Genomic DNA, 22,195 nt, shown 5'->3' on the forward strand with positions numbered 1-22,195 from the left:
TTTTTTCAGAGGTGTACGTGTACAAACTTGGAATTTCTGATGCAAAGAAAAGAGTGAGTAAATTTGTTGAGTTGGGGAAGAGGTTTTAGTGATAAGCACTGTCATAATACCATTACTCTTTCATAAATATTGTCTCCTAAGTTAATTCTTGGTTACCTCATGAGCTTTTTCCTTAGTTGAGGTTCTCCAGTACCCATGCCCCATCTTCTGCAGTTGGTGTGCACTCACCATTACTCTGCCCCCTTCCATGCCTTTGTGCCTTGCAGGCTGTGGCCTCTGAACTGAAATTTTGACATTATTTCCCCTGTCTATACAGGGGTCATGTTGCTGTTGTTGAGAGTGAGTGACAAAGAGTTTGGTGTTGCTTTGTTGCAGTTTTTTAAAAAGATGTGTGAGCACATAGCGTGCTCAGAAGGCTCCTGCCAAGGATTTGAATTGTGTTCGTGTCCAGCTCTGCTCAAAATGACACCATCTTGGGGCAAGTTGCTAACCTTTTATGGCAGCTATGGGGAACTCTTGTGGGAATAAGCAGCATGTGTTGCTGGGAGCAGAGAGGAGCAAGTGAACTGTAAGATCTGCTGGATTGTTTCTAGACCTCCTTAAGAGACTTCACATGAGAAACTGCTAAAAGCTGTCTGCTTCAGATTGATTCCTTCCTTGTGTTCCCAGCTATTGTAGTAGTGGTTGTTGTCCTGTTTCTTGTGATTCTTGCATTAGTGGAAAACAAATGGGAAAGCCTAAAACATCAGTGGAGAATCCCCTCGTGCTGTTTTCTTTCTGTTAATAAGATTTTCAGAGTAGGAGTTATTTTCTCTTGAAGGCAAATTTGAATTTGCTGTATGAATTTATCTTAAAAACAACTCGGATTTATTTATTTTTTCTTTATTGCATTAGCTGGTCCCTAGGGCATCTTTATATTTCTAGTGAGCTAAACATCAGGGCTTTTATTCTGTGGCTTCCAGTTCTGACACTGAAGCATTTCCAGATTCCCAGGACAGGGGTGGAGCACTGACTGCTGGCATTGTTTGAGCAATGAGTGTGTTCCTCCTCCTGTTAACAGTAGTGAGATCTTCATTTTGGGGTGTTTGCTACTGATCTGGAAGTGGAGATCCCTTTTATTATAATTTCCAGTAGTTAGCTGAAAGTATCAGGAAGATGAGCTAAAATAAATCCTCTTGGTCCATAGAATCTTGCACCTGCTGCACCCAGCTGGATCCCAGCATGAATGAATGGTGGTGGAGCTCAGCCAGAGAATTGCTGTCCTGCACCTGGAGCCCCTGGAAGAGGGGTTAGGATGGCAGGAAGGCCCAAGAGCTCTATGTGAGCTACTGGGCCCCTTTGTCTTACTCCATCCTTATGTGCCTCATGCTAGGTGCTGAAAACCTGGCATTATAAATGTAGTAAATTACAACGTGGTCTGTTCCCTACATCCTTCAAAAGCCTGAAGTACTTAACGGTACTTGTTGGACTTACAGTCCTGACAGGAACAACAAAAATATCTCCCAGATTGGGGCTGGGCATAGTGTGCTGTCATAGTTTTGTTTTGTTTTGGTTTTTTTTTTGAGGGGATTCTTGCCTCTCACAAGCATCTGCTTTTAATATCTGACATAATTGCTGAGCTGGTACAGCAGCTCCTAAAAATGAAAACTTAGGCTTGGATGTGGTATCTTCAAAGAGAAAAAGAGACGAAGCATTTCAGTGTGCTTTAGTGTTCAGAGTTATTTCTGTTTCTGTTGAAATTATAAAATACTGTTATCCACACATGGAAGTTATCAATATACAGTTATTTCAAAGTGATTCTTAAAAAAGGCACACTGGGCATATGCCATTTTAGAAGGTCCAAAACATTGGTTTTGTTTGCATCCTGGGTTTGTTTTGTTTCCATTCACTCATTTAAATGTTTATTGCCAGGGATTCTTAACTGCATTTTAGAGTAACCATCACTCATGCATGCAGTGCTGGTAATTCTCTTTTAACAAAAAGCTATTAGATAGAAGCAGTGTCTTGTAACTTTGAGCAGTATTAACAAATACCCCAAATTTTTCTTTTTAGTAGCAGTTTTCTAATTATTCCTTTACTGTACTTTGCCTGAGTAGGGAAGAGACTTTCCTATGTTGACTTTAAATGCTGCCTGCTCCAGAAGAAAAGTGTTTGGAGTCTCTGAAATGACTGTCTTGAAAAAGAAGACCTGAAACACCAATCTAACAGCTTGAGGTTTCAGCTACTTACATTGCAGCCATCTGAAGCAACATGGGAGCTGTCAACGCAGACAACACAAAATGGCCAGTTATTGTCAATATTTCTTTTTCTGGTGTGTACAGAACTTGATCCCACTGCATCTACTCCAGAGACATTTTGGATGAGTTTCAGCTGCTTGCCTTGTAAAACGTGGCTGTTGCTTGTGGTTTTGGATAGAGTGAGAGCAGACTTGTCCTCTGCTGCAGCACTCCCTAGACTTTGCAGTCTCCCATGTTCTCACCCTGCAGTGATGGAGCCTGTTTCCTTGCAGCAGAAATGCTCTCCAGCTGGCTGGAGGTGAGATTTCAGATCCTGTCCCTTTTCCCTCAGTGCTTAGCTTTTCCTGTCAGCTGGCTCCTGGCATCTCCCTGTTCACCAGGCTGCTTTTCCCAGGATGTTACACTACACAGGGAGCTCAGGTGTCTGGTGGGTTTGAATTTCCTGGCTGGGGCCAAGGAGGAGAGGGACAGTGCAGAACAAACCTGTGCATCCCAGCATCCTTTATCTGTGCCACGCTGCTCATGACAGTGATGCGGCATGCGCTCTGCTGTGGTCGACTGATTGTCTTCCCACAGGGTGCAGAGAGAAGTGAAAATAGTATATACTGCTCCTAATGTGCTGTTGCAAATGTTTTAGCTGCAGCTGTATTTCAAGTGACATGGCCCTTGCACCTGAACTGAGTTTTGGTTGTGCTGTTGGAGGTGATTTTATTTGCTGTTCACGTTGCTGTACAGGCTGGGTAAGTATGAGGCACACCCACATTAAATTAGCAGCCCCAAGGATGCTCCTCTGCCCAGAAGATTTAAACCCTCAATAGTTTATTTTCACACAAAAGCAAATCAGGTGCCATTGCTCTGATAAATGGGTCCTCTGGCCCAGTGCGCTGCAGTAAAATATTCCAGGAAATGACCCTGGAAATTTGCCTGGAAGATTTCTTAAAGCAGGGTAGCTGACTCCCTCAGAGCTGCTGTGCACTGCGTCACCCTGCCTCCACAGCCATCCTTGGAGACTTGGATTTAATAAACTCAGTGCAGCTGGCACCAATTTGGAGACTATTGTGCATAGCAAACTGCTCTCCCGCCCAAGAGCACGGGGCCTTGGATGTCACCACAAGCTGAACTGGCAGTTTCCAGGGAGCTTCCCATTAAACTTCTACATCCTGAGGGTCAGAGGTGACAGTGCTGTGCATTACCATGCCAATTTCACAGATCGATGGGTAAATGGATCACTATTCAGTTGCTTAAGTGTATTATTCACCTTTGAAAGGGTGAAAACGTGAATTATTTTGCCAGAACAGCATATCTGATTTTCAAAGAGGAGAAATTGGTTGGTATTTTCAACTAGCTACATGTCTTACAGTGTACCACATCCAAAAGGCACCCTCCCACTACTGCTCTTTTCACCAAAGCGGTCTGACAGGGAACAATAAGAGTAACCATTAGAGTTCACATTATCAAACTCCTGCCTATAGGATGGCTTGGGCCCTATATAAAATATCGTTTCCTTATAGTGTTACTCGCCTTAGAATCTACATCCAGGTTTGGAGGTTTTTTTCATTTACAGATACAGGAAAATGCACTTCAAGTTTCAGTGAAAAACTTCCTTTCTTCTACTTGGTACAAATCAAACCCCCAAAAAAGTCAAGCCTGCAGTATTTGGTAATGCAGTGACTTAAAAGCAAGTTGTCTTACTGCTGTAAATATAACTGAGGAAGCGAGTCTCTGTAACTTAACTGGAACATTAATCACATTCAGACAGAGCTCTGCAAAATGAGGAATATTATAGCTGTAAGCAAGGCTGCTGCCAACTCTTATCATGACAGCAAGGTGCTGGGGAAAACACTAGCCCTTGGCTCTGTTCCTTGCTTTGCACTGAGCAATCTCCTCTGTGTGTGTGCAGTTGCCCATATGCTTCCTCTCTTGCCAAAAGCAAGAGAGAAATCACCTATCCATGCTTACAACATGTTAATGAGCATCATCCTCAAGGTCTGCAATAGGGATCATCCTACAGCATGCACAGTGAGCCAGAGTACAAGGAAGACAGCTCTTTAAAGAACAGCCCACATAATTCAGGCTGATTTTTAGCTACAGGCAGATAGGCATGGGTCAGTAGGTATTTAGGATGTACCACCTCATGCCAGAGGTTCTGGCTACACCATCCAGCCACGTATTTTAGCATTCAGTAGAGATCAGATGGGAGGAATAAATAAAATAGTTAACAATGCATGTGTACATCAACAAGACTGGTAAAGGCAGAGCCTCATCTCCCATTATGCCTGTAATGAAAATGGGATGTAGAACACCATCTAAATTAGCTCTTCTCATAACTGCACTTTGACTAGAGATAACAGCATTTCTGTGCTTTTAAAGACACCAAAAGCACTCTATAAAGAAATATCAGATCAAGTTACACAAAAATGCATTTTTTTAAAAAATTGTGGTAAAACTTGCTTGTGTCATGAAAAGGCACCTAAAAAAGGTCACTTTTCTTGGAAAAGGATCTTTGAACGTCACTGCTATTTCAAGCAGCCTTTCTCCAAGTCTTAGCATAGGCTGCCATAGCTGTCTCAAGCTTAAGATCAGTTTGGGTGTATCTTAGTTCACACAAAACATTCAGAGGACCAAAGACAGCAGTTTTGTAGAAACAGATGAGATGTATCAGGAATGGTCATTCTTGGTTTGAGTCTCAGCTACTTGTAAACTTTGAATACTTAAAAAGAGCAAAATGAGAACACAGATTTGTTAAACAAAAATAAAGAATACAGTAGTTGTGCTGCTGCTAATATAAATTAGGCAAGTATTTCTTCAGACCACAGTTGTTTTATTTGTTGTACCATGGCTACAGTACCCTGCAAACTTTTATTGGGAGAATGGTTTCAGAGAGACATGGAACAAAGTGTTGTACTATTACGTCGGTAGTTTCAGGAAGAGAATGAGCAAGTTAGTTGCAGTTTTGTCCCTGGCCCTCAGAGGGTGAGAGGAGAAGAAAGAAAAAAGAAAAACAAAGTATCAGCTTCATTGCTCACATGATAGTGTATAAACCACAAACTTAAAACACTTTAACCTAAACTCACAGCAGAGAGGGCACTGAAAAATATTGCTTGTTTCAAGCAAGTGTGTGGGATCACATCAGGCCTCTTTCTAGACATCAAAATGCCAAATCTTTCCTAGCTTCTCCTTAGCTGGTATCGCAGCTTTGTTTCATTGCAAATCTGGGAACATCAAGAACAGGCTATGCTGGCCTGAAATAAACAGAATACAAACAGAAGGGGCTCATGTAGGGATTGTGTTATTCAGTTTTACGTTTAATGAAAAACTCCATTTGTTCAGTCGTAGCTGCTGAAGAATGACAGGCAGCCACAAACCCCAGAACATCCGTGCAGACGGCCCCAGAATACACTGGATCGCCTCCAGAGGCTCTGCCAGCAGGATGCTGACTGGTAAGAAACACTGCTCAAGTCTGCACATACAGAAAGTTCTTGTTTAGCTAAAGAATTGCCTATTTCAGGCCTCCAGGATATCTTAGGTTAAGCTAATTACCAATATTGAACTGTTACTTTTCTTTCTTTTTTTCTGGTAAGAAGAGACAAAACCAGCAAGAAATCATATGGCAACAGTTTCAAGGTGTGGTTTGCTTAAATTAATAACAGGTATGTGGAAAGATAATTAATATATTACATTTCACTGCACTGCAAACAGTAAAAATACCAAAGGTCCCAGAATTCAGTCTGAGTAAGATATTACTAAAACCCCCACTCCTACCCTAACAGTCTAAGACATGGCAACAAAATTACCCACCCATTATTAAAGAAACAGCAATGTTACCAAGAACAGCTCACTAAATATACAGAACTACATTACCTAGGTAGAGTTTATTGCAAAAACCAGGAAAGAGACAGCAAACCTGAAGTCTGTCTTCCATTTCAGATTTGTATCACTTGCTCAGCTCTCAGCCACTCATGCACTCAACACAACACGCAGCCTGGACACAGAAAGTCACTACCACTTTTGAGTTCCCACAGGCTCACAAGAAACGTTAAAACATCTCAGTAAAAAGTTAAAATGAGATCTTTTACCACAAGGACTATAAAATCCGCCCCCCTACCCTTGGATTTCTAAGTTTGGGATTCTAAAAGCCATACATAAAAAGGAAGAGTTATTTCAATAGCAGAAAGACTACCTTAAAAGTATCAAAGTAAGTCTAAGGAGAGTTAATGCAACTGAAAAAAAAAAAAGAAACAAGAAGAAAACCTGCATCGCACAGTCAGTGCTTTCATCAACACTGTTGATAAGCTCTAAACCCCTAAACGTAGTAGAGCATTCATTGGTTTTGATTAACCTTTAATTCAGAAGTTACATTAGAAAAAACAATTGTAGCAATTCTTTTGAGCTGCTAGTTTCATGAGGAAAAAGTCCCTTTCAAAATTTCAATAAATAAGCTGACATGTAAAGTTAGTTGAGGTTGTCATGCAAGACAAGTTACATAACCAAGACTAACTCAATCTTTATAATAAAGGCAACTTGCATTCAAAAATGAACTTTACCCTTACAATTTTATTCAAAGGGTAAACATGAATTAACCCAGCTGTTTACCTGAATTACAAAAGTAACATGATTCAATATGAAAATAAGAAACTGTCTACAAATCTCTGACAGTAATAAATTGCAATATACAATGCATACAGGAGTTATACAGAGCAACAAACTCTTGTACAAAACAAAAATACTTTAATACCTTTAAAATCCAATTATTTCTTTAAAATCATCATGAAAAAGATTTGAGTCAGAACTCACACCTCAATTAGTCAAGCTTCTGGTAGCTACATTACAGCTATTTAATATACAAAGAGATAAATCTCTTCACCAGTCATTAAAACTGTCTCTTCGTTAGAGTTGCACAGGTTTTCCGTCTCACGTTCCCAGATGGAAAGTTTTCTTCAAAATCATGAGAACTGAATTTGTTGAACACCAGAGATCTAGAGAAAGAAAATGCAAGCTTACATTCCAATGCACCTTTTCTGAAACTGCAGAGCAGTTCACAGCAAGCAGCCATGAATTCTCAGTGTTGGAGTGGCACAACAGCCACCAGCCAAGCACTAAATAAAACTGATTCTCATCCTTCAGAGCAGAGCAGCTGAAGTAGTGTTTGGATTTGAGCAGAACGGAGAGTAGGGACAGGATACACTACCTGTTGATATGATGTTGTGTAGACCATAACGTTCTGCTGTTGGCCATCTGTGGTTATTAAGCCTGCTGGCAACTGGTTAGCTGAAAGAAAGAGCATTTTAAAAAAGTTAGGCAGGAGCTGCTTGATATACAGAGCCTTGTTTGATGTGTCTGTCACCATTAAATGATTGTGGTCCACTCCAGGACTACAGAGCCATTAATCTCCTGAGTTACCATCCTACAATGGTACAGGCACACTTGTTACCAAGTGTTACAAGTGAACAAGTTTATTCCCATTCACAAGAGACACATAAAATTCAACTTAATTTTGCTCTGAGGGTAAGACTGCACCTCGTTCTTCCCCTGGATGTGCCTGAAGCAGAATGTCCACACCTGTACACAGGCAAATGGAGTGGAGCTTGCTACCCTCACCACTGAAAAGGCCATCTCCAGTCCTCAGCATTCCAAGAAATCCGGAGAATTCAGCTGGCTTTGTTTAAACATAACGTTAGCACTTGAGCATAGCCATGTGGGAGGTACTCAATGAAATCATTGCACTCTTTTGCTTTACAAATTGAGATCCATCAGGAACTCCATAATATGGAAGCCCCATGGAAGGCAGAAGAGAGGAACAGGAACAGGCAATGACAAAAAATAAAAGGCACTGCCAGAACCTGACATTGCACTGGTTGACTTCAGCATGTCCTTCAGGGCACACACGAGAGCTCTGATTTCACAGAGGAAAGAGGTGGCCAATAAAAGTAAAAAGTACTTTTGAGATACTGAGAGCAAACAAAAGGAGTGATGCTCCAAGGTAAACCTTTACAATAACATGTATGTTGAGCTTTGACATTCAGAGTAGGTGCCTTACAACTGCTGTTTGGAAGCAAAACTCTTAAATTGCAGTTTAAGTCACTGTAGCACAACTTTTTCCCTAGGACACAAACAATGGGGCTTTGTTCTTTCAGTTACTAAGTATAAACAAGATGTATAACCAATACAAAATTCTGAAAACACAGCACAATCCTAACAGTTTTCATTTGAAAGCTGATGCTTGAGGGTTTTGTAATTAGATTTTTGGTTGGTTGGAGTTCATGTCTTTTTTTTTTTTCCTCCTTCCTCCATTGTACAAATTTTAAATTGCTTCAGTTGCAGGCTAAGAGATGCATCAAGATCCTAGTGAGAGTGGCTCTGGCAAGTCCAAAATTTACTGTCCTTCAATGTGCATGTTCCACATCCAACACAGCTTAATGGAGAGTCCCTGACCCAGCCCTGGCATGAGGCCAACACAAAGAGCTGAGGGTTATGCCACAGAAGCACAGCTATCACTGCTACTGCTGCAGTGAGACCATCATTTTGGACAGATCCATAGCTGCCCCTGTGGAGAGAAATACCTGCAGCACTTGACATGGTCAGTTATTTAACATAATTTTTTTTTTTTTTTTACTTTCTTCGACTACTGCAACATCTCCTTTGCATCCTTAGTCCTGCCAGGATATTTCTAAAGTTGCTCTTTTCAAGTCACAGCAACTTAAGGTTTATTTCATAGAGCACTCTGAGGCTCCTAGGTGTGGAAATTAAGAACCTAAATATTGCAGGGGACCCGTGCAATATTTAGATTTAGATTCTTAATTTCCAGCCAGTTTTATAAGCTCATCTTCCAGGCTAGAAGAGACCCAAAGAGTCTGCACTGTTTCATGTAGCCAAAGTCATCAAACTGTGAGCAAAGTGTATTTCCAATCCTGAATAAGTTATTTTAGTCCTCAGGCTTTAAATTTTTGCTAGTTCAGTAGTTTACCAGTGATTTTAAACAGAGTATTTATCAGATACTTGGAAAACTAAATCTTGTCAGTAGATATGACTGGAGCTGTGCTTCCTAATTGCTCTTGTATCAGCTTCAACATTACCAGCCCGTAACATTTAAAAGCCAACGTGGAGGCTACGTGCAAAAATCCAGCACCAACAAAACCAGTGCAAATCCCCCAAAACTGCCAGGCTTTAATCCACAGTAAAAGGAAAAAAAATTACACTGAATGCACATGATACTCCTTGCCCTACACCTTTTAGCTGCCAATCTGTGCATTCTTTTGAATGTAAGAAATATTAAGTGTTTTAGAATTAGACAAAGATGATTTTCTTCTCTGCCTCATTTCCCAAAGATGAGCTCCTCAAGTCATCAAGAGGAGTTAATTTTACTTTTTTCCCCCCAACAGTCTTGCAAGTAAAATGAATGGAGCTAAACATGTAGCTACTGGGGAAAAAGAAAAAAAAGATTTGCACCTTTCATTACAACCTGTGTTTAAGTGTAGAGAAAAATACTAGCACTAATATATGCATTTATAAATTTTCCACAGTTGACATTAGCTATGACTAGTACAGGATATATTCCTCAAGTAAGAATGCTGTGCCTGAAGGAAGTTCTGTTTTTATGAAAGCTGTAGTAATAACATAATTAATTAAAAAGTATTACTTACTAAATGCTTCTTCTGTGAGCTCCTCACTTAGACCGTCTGCAGTTGTAACTGTTCCCCCAATTCCCTTTTCTCCTTTCATTGCCTAAAAAAAGAGAGCACAAAAAAAGCAAAAATAAAAGACTGAGATTTTTTCACAGCCCCAGGAGCTCTAGCCAAGGTTTGAAACTTGCAGAAGAGTCACAGTGCAACAGCTGGAGCTTGAAATCCAAGACCTGTAAAACTCTATGGGATTTGAGAATGTGCACATTACATGAGTGTTCTTGATCTTAGCCATACTCCTGAAACAAAAACTTGGCAAATTAGGACTGTGTGGCTCTAAGAAAGGCTTTTCACCTCCTGCAGAAAGTCAAAAATCTGTGGTAAGAAGAAGTTAAGAGCATTTACAAGAAATGACTGAATCATAACTACCAAGAATGTGCAACATTTGCTTACCAACCACACACAAGCACCATCACCACACAACTAAGAGCTGACATTTAAAACCAAGATGTGGAATTTCTTCCCCCACATCAAGAACTACAGCCAGCAAGGATATCAGCACAGAAAGCCAAGGCCCCCAGTCATCTGCATGCAGTTTTACAAGTATGAAGTTTGATGCTCTATGCTATTACATAAGAACATCTAGGAAAATGATACAGGCATAAAAAAAGATTCTCTGCAATTGCTTGCTGCAGACAAAATACTCAGTTACAAAACAGAAGTATTTCACTCTGAAGACACTCTTGCTGGAATGGAGATTTGAAACTGATGAGCAAAGCTATTCAATCCATCCATGCAATTAAAACCCAATCCAACTACTCTGCTACCACAGCATCTACAATCTGCAAAAATGGTCAATTAAGAATGAAAGTAGCACAGACCCACTTCAGACTTATTCAGTAGTACTGGCAATAGTTAGGCAACACTTGCCTCTTTAATAAAAGCACATACAGCACTATCACAGCATGTGCAACTGCTACACAGAACTGGAAAAAGACACCACTATTCCAACTTTATATTACACCTCCTGTTACTCAGTTATCAAGCAAATGACCTTCTGGGAAGGGGAAGCTTTAAGTGCTGTCAGCAAAACAAATATCATTAGTGAGTCTGACCTAAAAAAAAATCTTAGGTTTACAAAACAAAGAAACTCTGGAGAGCATCCTTCTCTACTGCACTGCCAATTTAGACAGGGGGAGGCAGCCCAGAACAAAAAACCCAAGCGGAAGGAACTTCCTTTTTGAAAAGGTCTAAATTGCTGAAAGGAAAAAAGTCCCTTTCTGCTAGAGAAGGAATAAATTAAACTGTTTGGATGGCATACCTAGCTTGTACTATGTATTGAATGCAAACTGAGGGACAGGCTAAAAAAAAAAATTTTAAAACCCCCCATTGAAGCAAATATTTTTCCATGTGAATCATTATTCCAACATGAGAAAAACAGTTTTTTTCTTTTGAAGATCTGAAGTCCAGACAAACAATAGGCATTAGGCCAGTTCCTCAGAGGATGCAGTCAGTACATATTGACTGAATCCAAAGATTGAATTAAACATTCTTTATAGGCACCTTTAAAGAACAGGTCAATTTACTACCACCAATATATTAGAGAATTTATTCAGTTGAAAGCTTTAACTACTCTGAATCAGCAAGTCTAATCAAAATGCTTACTTCCTCCTTTTTCTCTTGACATCCTCTGGAATGCTTTTAAACATTACATTATTCCCAGACCAAGAGCTGTGAGACACTGTGCAAGTTACCCATTTTACAATTACAACAACAGAGAGCTAAGGATAAACACAACCAGGTTAAATAAATGAGGAAATGCCCATATATACCAACCTCTCTGAATTTTTGGAGGTATAACTTCAGAGGTTCAACATAGCTATCAAACCCCAAGGTAGACATGGCAAAGAGAATATCCTCTCCATTGATGGTCTTTCTTTTCTCTTGGTGACACCTCTCACTTGCTTCTGATGTTATAAAGCTGATGAATTCACTTACACACTCTTGTACACATTCCTTTGCGTCCTTAGCAATCTAGTAAGGAAAAAGTATCATAAAATCATCAATTAAGACACAATTAAGATTTTTAAAAACTCACCACAAAACCCCTAAAGAACACACCAGATAATAAAGGAAACATCCCAAAACCCAATTATAACACCCATTTAGGCAACGCCTGTACTGGGAACCACTGGCTGTCCTCACTGCTCTACAGAAGAGTAGCTGCAACATGATTTTACCCACGTTTTATTATTTCAAGCAGCACAGCCAACTGCCAGGATCTCCTGAAGTCCTAAGTTCTGTACAAGCTTTTACACACAGATGCATCTCAGTACTTCTTGCTTCACTTACCTATGGCTCTTCAAACCTGCTCATTACAATGTCACAGCCCACTTTCTCTTCTTTTTAAGAGACCCAGTAGTTCCAACCCCACTGCAGTACATTCCCACAAATTCAGCAATAACAAGTATTTTTATCCTGCCCACATTCAAGGATCAGAATATATGCCTAGCAGCAAGCCTTTCTAATGCTTTAGTATTCTGGTATAAATTTTCCAAGTGAGAATTCAAATGAAGAAACATATGCCCCTGGCAAGAATGAAATAAGTAAATTTGATTACAGCTGGACAAAAGTAATTTACTTGACTTAAAATTACAGCAAGCATTACTCATGATTACTTGGGAAGCTGACAGGAATCAACAAAAATATTACAAAAATTAAGATTCTTATTCTTCACATAAGAAGAACCTAAAAAAATGAAGCAGTGACAGTGTGCAGCATCTTCACTAGTTCCTCTGATATTTTCAGACACGTAGGGTGAGATTTTCAGAAGTCATCAGCCAGCAGCTTCCTTTGCAGTTTTTCACAAAAAACCATCCTGATTTTTCAAGATAGCTCTACATCCCATATGCTAAATTCTTGAGAAAAATCTCATCTTGATCACTAAAAATTTATGACAATATGGACTAGGGTAGAGCTTTTCACAGCAAAGTTATAAATGTAACACCCAGATCTCCAGAAAGCCCTGAACACTATGAAAATACAAGCAGATGCAGGTAAATTATGGTTTGCTTCTATTTAGAGGGATCTCAAAAAAAAGGACCAGTTTTAGCTAGAGGAAATGTTACTGTGGCTGGAATTGTACTGGAACACAACAGAGAAACAGCAAGTCATAGGAGCCCTGCAAAGGTTTAAGATAAACAGGTAGAATGATGAAACACTTATACAATCACCAGCTCAGCAGAATGGATTAAAAAGTCTATTCTTAGAAGTAAGAAATAAATAAGGCTTTCAAGTATCTGGCCTTATCTGCTCCACGGTACACAGCAGACTCCTTAGGTCACATTTGTGTATGTGAGTATTTGGGTGATGGAAGGCTAACCATTCTCTTTCCTTCACAATGAGCACTGGATTTCTATTTCAGCCAAAATGATTCACTTATTCCAAATTTTATGCACCTCAATGAAAGCAAACTAAATCTCTCAAGAGAATTGCATAGAAAATATTCTTAGTGATTGTCACCAAGTCTGATCCTTTATGACAATTTCAGAGAACACATCTTAGAAAAAGGAAGCTCTTGAAAGCCCTATGAAGAACAGTTCTGGATGCTCTAATTACAGCAGTTACTAAAAGCTTTCAGAAATCTAAGAAAAATGGACTTGGTCTCAATCACATCCTGCTCCTGGGGTTTTTTTCCCTTTCCTTTTATAACACTTTTCTCCAATAAAGCAGTATCATTTGGAAAAATATGTTATTCTACCAGCTCAAGTTCACTGAGAGGACAGAATAAAACTCATTAACACACTTTCTTTAACAGATAAGGGTATTACCTTTCCTGTTTGGGGTATGGCATTTTTCATTATCCTTGCCACATTTGCAATTGGAAGATATATATCTTGTTCTCTAAAACTCTCTTTTGAGCCATTTGTATCTTCGTGATCATTCATGCTGTCTTCTGTGTCTAATGAAATGAAGAAAAGTTAACAAAAATGATATGTGATAGACAGCAGGCAGTAATTCAGTTTAAAATCTCACACTGAAGGATGAAGACCTTTGAAAGCACAGTGTGTTAGCATCATAGAAAGAATTTTAAAAATAGATGCAACATCACAATACCTTCATAAAGATAGCATTTTATCACATTATGCACAGAAGTGTACATGGCTGCTGATCACCAAGCATTCTTAATGTCATGTCAAAATACAAACTGTTTCCCAGAACATAAATTTTTTTTGTCATTCCCTCAAGGTCTCAGTGCCAACATCTAAAAATCCAACCTCCCCCCTTCAGACCGAAGAAAAAATTCTTTATACAGTGAGGCATTATGAAAACAATTGCAAATTCTTAGCCTGAGAGAAGGTAGCAGATAACTATACAAGACCTGGAAGAAAATGTCTCTATACCTACACAGAGAAATAGTAGTATTTACCATCATGAGGCTGTATCACATAGTGACTGCCACCAATGTAATCTCCAGCAATTCCTAACTGAGAAGCATCTGTTGTGGAGCTGTCACCATCCATCTACAATGAGAAGAAGGAAACCTTTCAGGTGTGATTGTTACATCACTAAGTGCAGCTATTACTGAAACCCAGCCCATTAATCAAACTATGAGATCAATTTATACAAAGCATATTTTGTTATTGGAGAACAGTATCTCCACTGTCATTCCTGAGTTTTATCGACAGGTGAATAGTTCAGCTGTTTTGTGAGGCTTCCCAAAAACCTCAGTTAGAGGCACAGGCCATGCACAGAATCATCTAGTTCATGTAGCACACAGATAGCAATCTTGTGTTTTTCCCGTGAGAGTCTGACCAGAACATGCAAGGTGTCTCTGAACAACCCTCAAAACCTACACCAGCTGTTCACTGAATGCTTTACCTATTAATTACTATACAGAGTGCATCCTTCACTCATCTTTACCCTCCATGTCAGTTTGTCAAGCCCACTGACAAACTTCTAGCCAGGCCTTGGGACCAGCTCTGCATCCTCATCCTCCCTGAGACACCAGTAACTCCTATGTGCCTTCTGAGTCATGTTTTAGCTTTCCCTGATCCTGCCCTGCCTCACTCTCTGGGCATCCTTAAGTGCTCTTCTCCCAGTGTTCTGATGTGGCCAACAAGACGACTTCTTGAGGCTTTGGATATGGGGTCACAGGAGAAAAAGGGAATGCCAGAAGAAAAAGGGAAGCCAAAAGAGCCTGTATGTCCCTCCTTCTTACTACACACAAAAGCTCCTGGGGAGGCAGAGCCCAGCTGAATTCACTCACTGACCCCACACCCACTGTGTGGGTACCTTGGTGTCTTTGAAGGATCACGTGGTTGTTGCCAGTGAAACCACGGAGCTCACTTTTTTTCCACAACCATTAGCCTGAAGAGGGAGGGAAGGAAGGAGGGAGGGAGAGAGAAGCAATGTTGTGCTATTTTTATACCTACCCAGAAATATGAGCATTTAACTTCTCACTAATCTGCACTTTGCTTGTGACCACAGGGCTGAGTTTCACTTTGAAACCTTCAGGCAACGTCCAGTGTTACCCTTGGCCATAGATGCACAAATAACGCGAGCACTGCTCACATTGCAACAACAGCTGGGTGGAGCCTTAGGAGCTGCTCAAGAGAAAAAGACCCTTCCACCTCTTCTTCATTGTACAGAATATTACACACGCTTTTATAAAGAACTTCAGGTTCCTTTTGATGGGCTTTTGTAAACCAGCTTCACTTCTTACACAGCAGCTCTACCCACAGGAAGGGCAGTATTTTAGGCATTAGCCTTCCATGTGCCAACCTTGACATATATTCATTTTGTCCACATTTTGCAGACTCTTTGTTGGGAGATTTAACTTTGCTTTTCCATCTCCCAAAGGGTCTGCAGTTTGCTTACTCAGCTTACTGTAATGACAACGCAAGGATATCACAATCCTGCACATCATGATCACCAAAACTGACATCACACATCATTAAGAGAATTATGCCTCTCTCTTCCTTCTGCACTTTGAAACAATTAAAAATGTACTCTGGTAAATCTCAAAATGTACCTCCAAAATTAAGTTAGGATTTTCTGGTAGTCTTGTTCTCAGTTTCGGCTCTCTGATCCCTACTAGAATTTAATTCAGGATCTCAGCAATCTTTACTCAGCCTCAGTACTATTTTAAATACCTTGATCTTTCTTTCCCTCTCTTTTTTTCAATCTTCTATGAAACATTTCTTCTAAATTATTTCCTTCCTCCAGGGTTGCAATATTCTTCAAATTTCTGCCATGATGTGATAACTAACTGGTTTCTGCTCACCTCTCCTACAGGCTACTCCACCTGAATCTTTATTGCCAAGATCCAGCAACACTATTTAAGAAATCATCTTGCTTCGATTAGCCCAGCTTGCCTTCAAAAGACAATTCCTGCTTGAATCTCTTTCAAACCTCTGTTGTATCTACAGACAGTTTTGGTCATATTAGACTAATGCATCCTCAAGGTAATACCTTTGCTTCTATTCTTTTCTGTGTGCACTTTTCCAGATCTACTTACAGGATGTATTATTTCACCATTACTGGGAGTTTGTGTGGATGTTTATCTACACTGTGAATCTAAAATAGCGATTAGCAAAATTGACAGGAAAAGGCTTGCAGCAGCAAAAGGCAGATCTGACTCAGATAAAGAAAACAGACACTGATGGCTTAACATCAACTGAAATGACTTCTGTCGGTATTACTTGAAGATAGATTTTTAGCTGCCAGGACAACCTTGGCACAGGAGATTAGGGACAGCTCTAACACCCTTGTGCATAACGCTCAGCGTACCAGGTCCTGATCCAGGACCACAGGATAATCCACGTTGGAAGTGGCCGTGGGAGGTCTCTACTCCAAGCCCTGCTAAAAGCAGGGTCAGCTCCAAGCTCAGAGTAGAGCACTCAGGGTTTTCTCCAGCCACATCTTGAAGGCCCAGCTGCCCCATGAGCCTCCTCCACAGCTCGGCTGGTCTCCTGGTGAGGAAGGGAGTGGATCTCAGCACACCACTTCAACCCAAGTAAGTTGGTGGAAGAACTTCAGCCAGATTTGTCATTCAATTCAAATCTAGAGCCAGGCATCTGAATATAGCAACTGTAATTAATATACCATCCAGTCACCCCACTAGTATTTCTTTGAGCCTGATGGATGACAAACATGACCTTGCAGGAAAATGTGGCCACTGCTATCCCAGTCATCTCATAATAAACAGTTACACGGTCACACACTACAGTTTTCATTTCAGATGTTCAAAACTCCAGTCAATCACCACATTATCTGATTGTCAAGCTCAGCACAAGTGCTGTAATATGTACAACAGTGCTCAGAAAATGAGAAAACACTGTTCTCAATACTAATTTGCTAACTAATCCCCCTCCTTTAAACAAACAAAAACCCCAAACAACCAATAAAACTCCTCCAAAACCATGACACTAACTAAATTTTGTGTCCCTGAAGTTGTTCTGGAATGGCAGCAGCCCAATGTAGCATAGAAACAACACCTTGCCTACACTAACTGCAGTCACTGGGAGACTAAAAAGGACAACAGTTCTTATGCTGGCCCATTTACTAGGAAGACCTACTACTTTAGATGGAAGTAGATGCTAGAGCAGGCAAAATCCTGGGAGATCTCATCCTAAAAGGTTCAGACGGGCAAGAACTCTCAGATTTTGCTTTAAACCCCTGAGTTGTTACGACTTGCTTTAAAGAGAAGCAGCCATTTGCAGATTATACATCACATTTGCATGGCAGTTTCAGCATGCAAACATTGCAATGCCTTTTAATACAAGACATCTCCTACCTCTGTGTGGCTGCCAAATTGCACGAGGGAGGGCTTCCAACACCTCGGTCCTCCAGCAGCAGGTACTGTGCACAAGTGCAAGAAGCAGCTACTGCAGGTTGCACATTATCCTCAGCCTCCAATGCTAGGAAGGCACTGAAGTTCCTCTATGCATAGACATGGACTGAATCAAGACTGAGAGCTAAGCATATCAGAAGTGACATGTCAGTCCCTGAAATGACCATGCCACTATCTGATTTTATCAACAACCAGGGAGAGTAAACAACTACAGTACACAAACATTCAGCGCTACACTGTAAAGGAAAAATCTGAATACAGAGCAGCAGCACAATGTTTTCTGTTAGTGGTTTTCTGTTTTTTTCACCTCTAATAAAAAAGAATATTACTAGGGATATACAAATTACTTGATGCATGGAAATTAACCAAAGAAATATGTTAAAAGAGAAACATTTCAAGGGCATCAAAGAAAGTTCTGTGATAAGATGCAAGTGAATGAACATAGAGGTTTACACTGACATCTGGTATAAATATTGTGGAGGATGCTTAAAAAAATTTGCTCCTGTCAGCTGCCCACAACTCAGACTGTTCCTATAATATGTCTATACTAAACTAATAAAATGTCAGTATCTCAAAGTAAATCTTGCATCCTGTTTAATCTTATGAGCTCTCTTAAGAGTACAGACAGGAACAGTGGCTCAGCTAAGTGATAACTAAAGGAGAATACAAGCCCAGACCCACTAGCACTGAGAAGAAGAGACTAAAGCTTGAATCAGTATAAAAGGAAAAACAAAGGAAAAAAAAAAATCGAAGAAACAAGATTTTTGTTTTCAGAGTGGGAAGTTATCTGGCAATGATTTGCAAACTGCCCTCTTGAAGGGAAACCAAAGGCCTCTTGTGATTTAAGTACTTCATGTGGTTATTTATTCACCCTGTCTCCCGGAATTGCTACTCTACAAGAGGGACAGTAAAAAATGATATGCAATGAACTGAAGCACTTGGTACACATTCCATGCAGGTGTCTCCGCCACAGAAGCAGGACAGAAACAATAACTAAAGCTTTAGGTAGTAACCCATCAGTCATTGTGGATTCATTTTGTCACACCTTATCACAAGAGATGGGAAGCTTTACGTAACAGCAGAGACACAAAGTTTTATTTGCGCTTTCTGCACCCTCTCCTGTTAAACAGAAAGATTTCCCAATTGAAAATACAACTTTAATTCCCTTTTATTTTTCAGTGATTTCTGGGGATCCTAATTTCCTACTGAATTCTCACCTGCAGCAAGAAACACCAGCTGGTGAATGCATTCACAGGACACTGTTCCAGCAGATAACACAAAATGTAAAGCTAAACCCCTTAGCACACAGCTAGAACAAAACCAGATGCTGCATTCTCTCTCCATCTCAGGCTTCTCTCATCTCTTGTTTTCAGCGTTTTCCCCCAGAGCAGAGTAACATTGGGAAAAGCAGACTGATGCTGAGAGGACCAGACAGTGTCACCAAGGCTCGTTAGTATCTGGGCTGTACCAGGATCCTTCCCCTGGCCCATGGGGAGGAAACTTTCCCTTATGAAATCCAAACAGGGCATTGCCACCTTGCTACCTTTCCACCTTCCCCCTCCATGTAACAGTCTATCAGCTTTATGTGTTACCTTACAAGCCCCAGTGCCACTGACCACAAGCCCCCTCCACACAGATCCAGCTGTGCTAGAGCAGCTGGTGGCTCCTTCCCAGGCTGGCTAACATCCACAAGCACAGCTAGTTCCAATGTCTATGGGTGGACTAAAACCACATGTATTTTCACATCAAGTAGGAGTGGATCAGCGATACAGGACAAGCAGGAGAAACCGAGTTTCCATGCATTCTCTTTTTTGGCAGTAGAAGAGAGAAGCTGGAAGGGAAAATAAACCAGATGAGCAGAGGAGTGGAGGCAGTTTCTTTGCTTTTGCAGAAGCTGGAAGAAGGCAGCAGCGCTGAACACACTGCACCAGCACTTCCTTCCTTCAGCAACCTGACTGAAATCCCCCTATTACCTTTCAATAATAAGTTTTTGATACTTTTCTAGCATTTTTTGTGAAAAACGAAGCTTATCTGTTTATTAAAGCAGCAATCCATAAATCCTGTCTTTTTCTTTTAGAAGTTTGATAACATTTTTAAGTTGGTTATTTTTCTTTTGTTGAGGTAGTAACAAGTAAGAGTTTTACAAAGCTAGTTCACACCAGACCAATATTTTCAGCCCAAACTGTTGAATTTGCTGACACTTGCTTTTATTTTACAAATGTTATTTACCCATATTGTTTAGTATGCATATATATAGTCATGTTTTGCACTTTTTACAAGCATCCTGCCACTAAAACATCAATTTCCAAATACTAAGTTTCTTTAAAACACTGTTGCACAACTCAGTACTAACAGTCAAGTTTCTTTCTAAGCAAAAAAACCCGTGGAGCTACATTAGAGATTTGCATTTGAAAGCACTAAAGGAAGAACCTTGCAAACCCTTTTTAAATGTTGGCAAAACAAGGTCCCACTTTCAAAGTTTCAGTTTTTAATGTTTCATATCTTGACATTATCTTAAACATTCTTTTTCATTCAATTTCTGAACGTTGCCTCCCTTCATGTAATTATTACCACAAATAAGAGTTAAGGTTTGAACTGCTGTAACTGTCAAATACTTAAGTCTAAAGAGTAATAGCCAGTGCTCCTAACTTCTTTTAATATAATGCCATAGCTGTAAATGCCAGCAGCCAAGACTATGTATTACCACCCGCTCAATGCAGAGAGCAAAAGCAACTCACACAGGCCTCTTAATGATTCAGATTGAGCCATTTTGGGTGTCCTAGAGAATTACAGATGGGTCCTGCCTTTAGACTGTAACTGTCATGCCACAGACCATATAAACAGGGAAAAAAAGAAAGCAACTGCTAGCTTATTGTTTAGGAACACTATGCTAATGATTATATATAGACACCATTTCTCCATTCCTGCAAGCCAATTAAAGCCAGACTCTGAACACTGCCCAAAGGGGCACCTACCATTTTCCTTTTTGCTACCGTTTTGCCAGAGCTTTTTTTGAGAAAGCTGCAATTTTTTTTCTTTTAATTGTCAATAACTGCCATCTATTAACACGCCAAGGAACAGTTACTACACATAACAGAGTCCATGCATGGGCTAAAATCCAGATTTCTGTGCTCCTCACTGCCTAGAAATGTTTGGATCATTGTTATCAATAGTTTTGCCATCCCTAGCAAGCCAAGCAAACTAAGTAGCTTTTCCATTACAGTTCTTTTCAGGACAAAATCTTTTTGGTTAAGCCTCAAAGAAACTGGTAAAGCTAAAAGTTGATTTTCTACTGCTGCTGTATTGCAGAATATATACTGTAGCTGCAGAGACATTACTAGAATACATGAATTTTTTTTGTTTTTCCAATAGGATTGTCTGTGAATAACCTAGACAGTACTCTTCAGGATCACCAACTACACAATTTCTGAAGGTTGAACAGTGGCTAGCACACACAGGTCTGCCCAAGAACACCTGCCACATGCAGAAGAGTTGTGCGGACATTGGTAATGGCATGGTTCCGTCTCTCTGCCATCTGCCATGTGTGTCACAGGACAAGTGCTGATGCCACGCAACTGCATCTGTGCCACTGCGAGCCGATCGATCCCATTTCTCGATTCCATGCCCTTCAATGATGCAAACACAGCTAGCGCAGGGGCATGGGGGGGGAATCTTCCTACTTACACCAACAGCCTCCGAACCTTCCTGGCACGCAGCTCACATCTGTTCGAGAGGTAACTCGTCTATCGTGACCCCTTGTTTACAAATGGAACAAGACGACGAGTCCTCAGTTAATCAGCAACTTTATTGTTGGTCACCTTGGCTGTGATTTCCGCGGTGGCCGCACCTGCCCGTGGCCGGCCGGGCGCCTCTGCCGGGCCCCTGTGCAGCCCACCAAGGCCTCGCATTCCCGCCCGCACGGCCAGCCGAGTACTGGCACCACATCCCGGGGCCTCGCCCTACGCTCCTTATCCCTGCAAAATACCGCCAAACCTTCCAGGAAATTTCGGTCCCGACAACGGCGCGGGGGGAGCCGGGCCGCTCTGGCCCCGCTGCCCGGCTCCCGGCCCGGGGCCGTGGGCGTGGTGGGGGTCCAGGCCCCTCGCTCCCGCGGCGAGGGGAGGGGGCTCGGCCGGGCGGACACAAAAGAGCGCGGAGCCCCCTCCACCCGGCGCGGCCGCCACAAAGCCGCCCCCCGCCCTCCGGGAGCCGCGGCACAGCGAGCGCGGCCGGCGCGGAGACGGAGGGATGGCGGGAGCCCGTGCGAGCCGCGAGTGCCCGCCGCCTCTCAGCGGGCGGTGCGGGGTGCCGGCCGGCCGCGGGGCAGCCCCGCCTGCTGCCCCCACCCCTGCCTAGGCCGCAAAATGGAGCCGGAGCGGGCAGGGCCCCGCGGAGAGAGCGGGACACCGGCGGGGGCAGCCGCCCCTGCCGACACCCCCCTCGCCGCCGCCTCCCTCCCTGCCCGCCCGCTCCGCTCCCCTCCC

The 22,195-nt window shown here is 41.5% G+C and overlaps 1 protein-coding gene across 2 annotated transcripts; it reads right to left on the reverse strand.

Annotated features, from left to right (window-relative positions):
- Window positions 1-6,771: 6,771 nt before the first annotated feature.
- On the reverse strand, window positions 6,772-21,483 carry NFYB (nuclear transcription factor Y subunit beta). 2 transcript variants are annotated; one of them, XM_042050935.1, is made up of 8 exons: window positions 20,257-20,267; window positions 16,715-16,720; window positions 14,286-14,389; window positions 13,687-13,817; window positions 11,693-11,890; window positions 9,878-9,959; window positions 7,426-7,505; window positions 6,772-7,213 (listed from the first exon to the last, which is right to left on the reverse strand). In XM_042050935.1, the coding sequence occupies exons 3-8, from the start codon at window positions 14,377-14,379 to the stop codon at window positions 7,181-7,183; spliced, it is 618 nt and encodes a 205-aa protein (XP_041906869.1). In that variant the 5' UTR covers window positions 14,380-14,389; window positions 16,715-16,720; window positions 20,257-20,267; the 3' UTR covers window positions 6,772-7,180. The 2 variants fall into 2 exon arrangements, with proteins under 2 accessions (XP_041906869.1, XP_041906871.1); XM_042050937.1 differs by lacking the exons at window positions 16,715-16,720; window positions 20,257-20,267 and adding an exon at window positions 21,396-21,483 and having other exon boundaries at window positions 14,286-14,379.
- Window positions 21,484-22,195: the final 712 nt, after the last annotated feature.

The sequence above is a fragment of the Corvus kubaryi genome, unplaced genomic scaffold (assembly GCF_017639235.1).
Source record: "Corvus kubaryi isolate FWS band 111438036 unplaced genomic scaffold, C.kubaryi_AGA036_p1.0 74, whole genome shotgun sequence".
Taxonomy (NCBI): domain Eukaryota; kingdom Metazoa; phylum Chordata; class Aves; order Passeriformes; family Corvidae; genus Corvus; species Corvus kubaryi.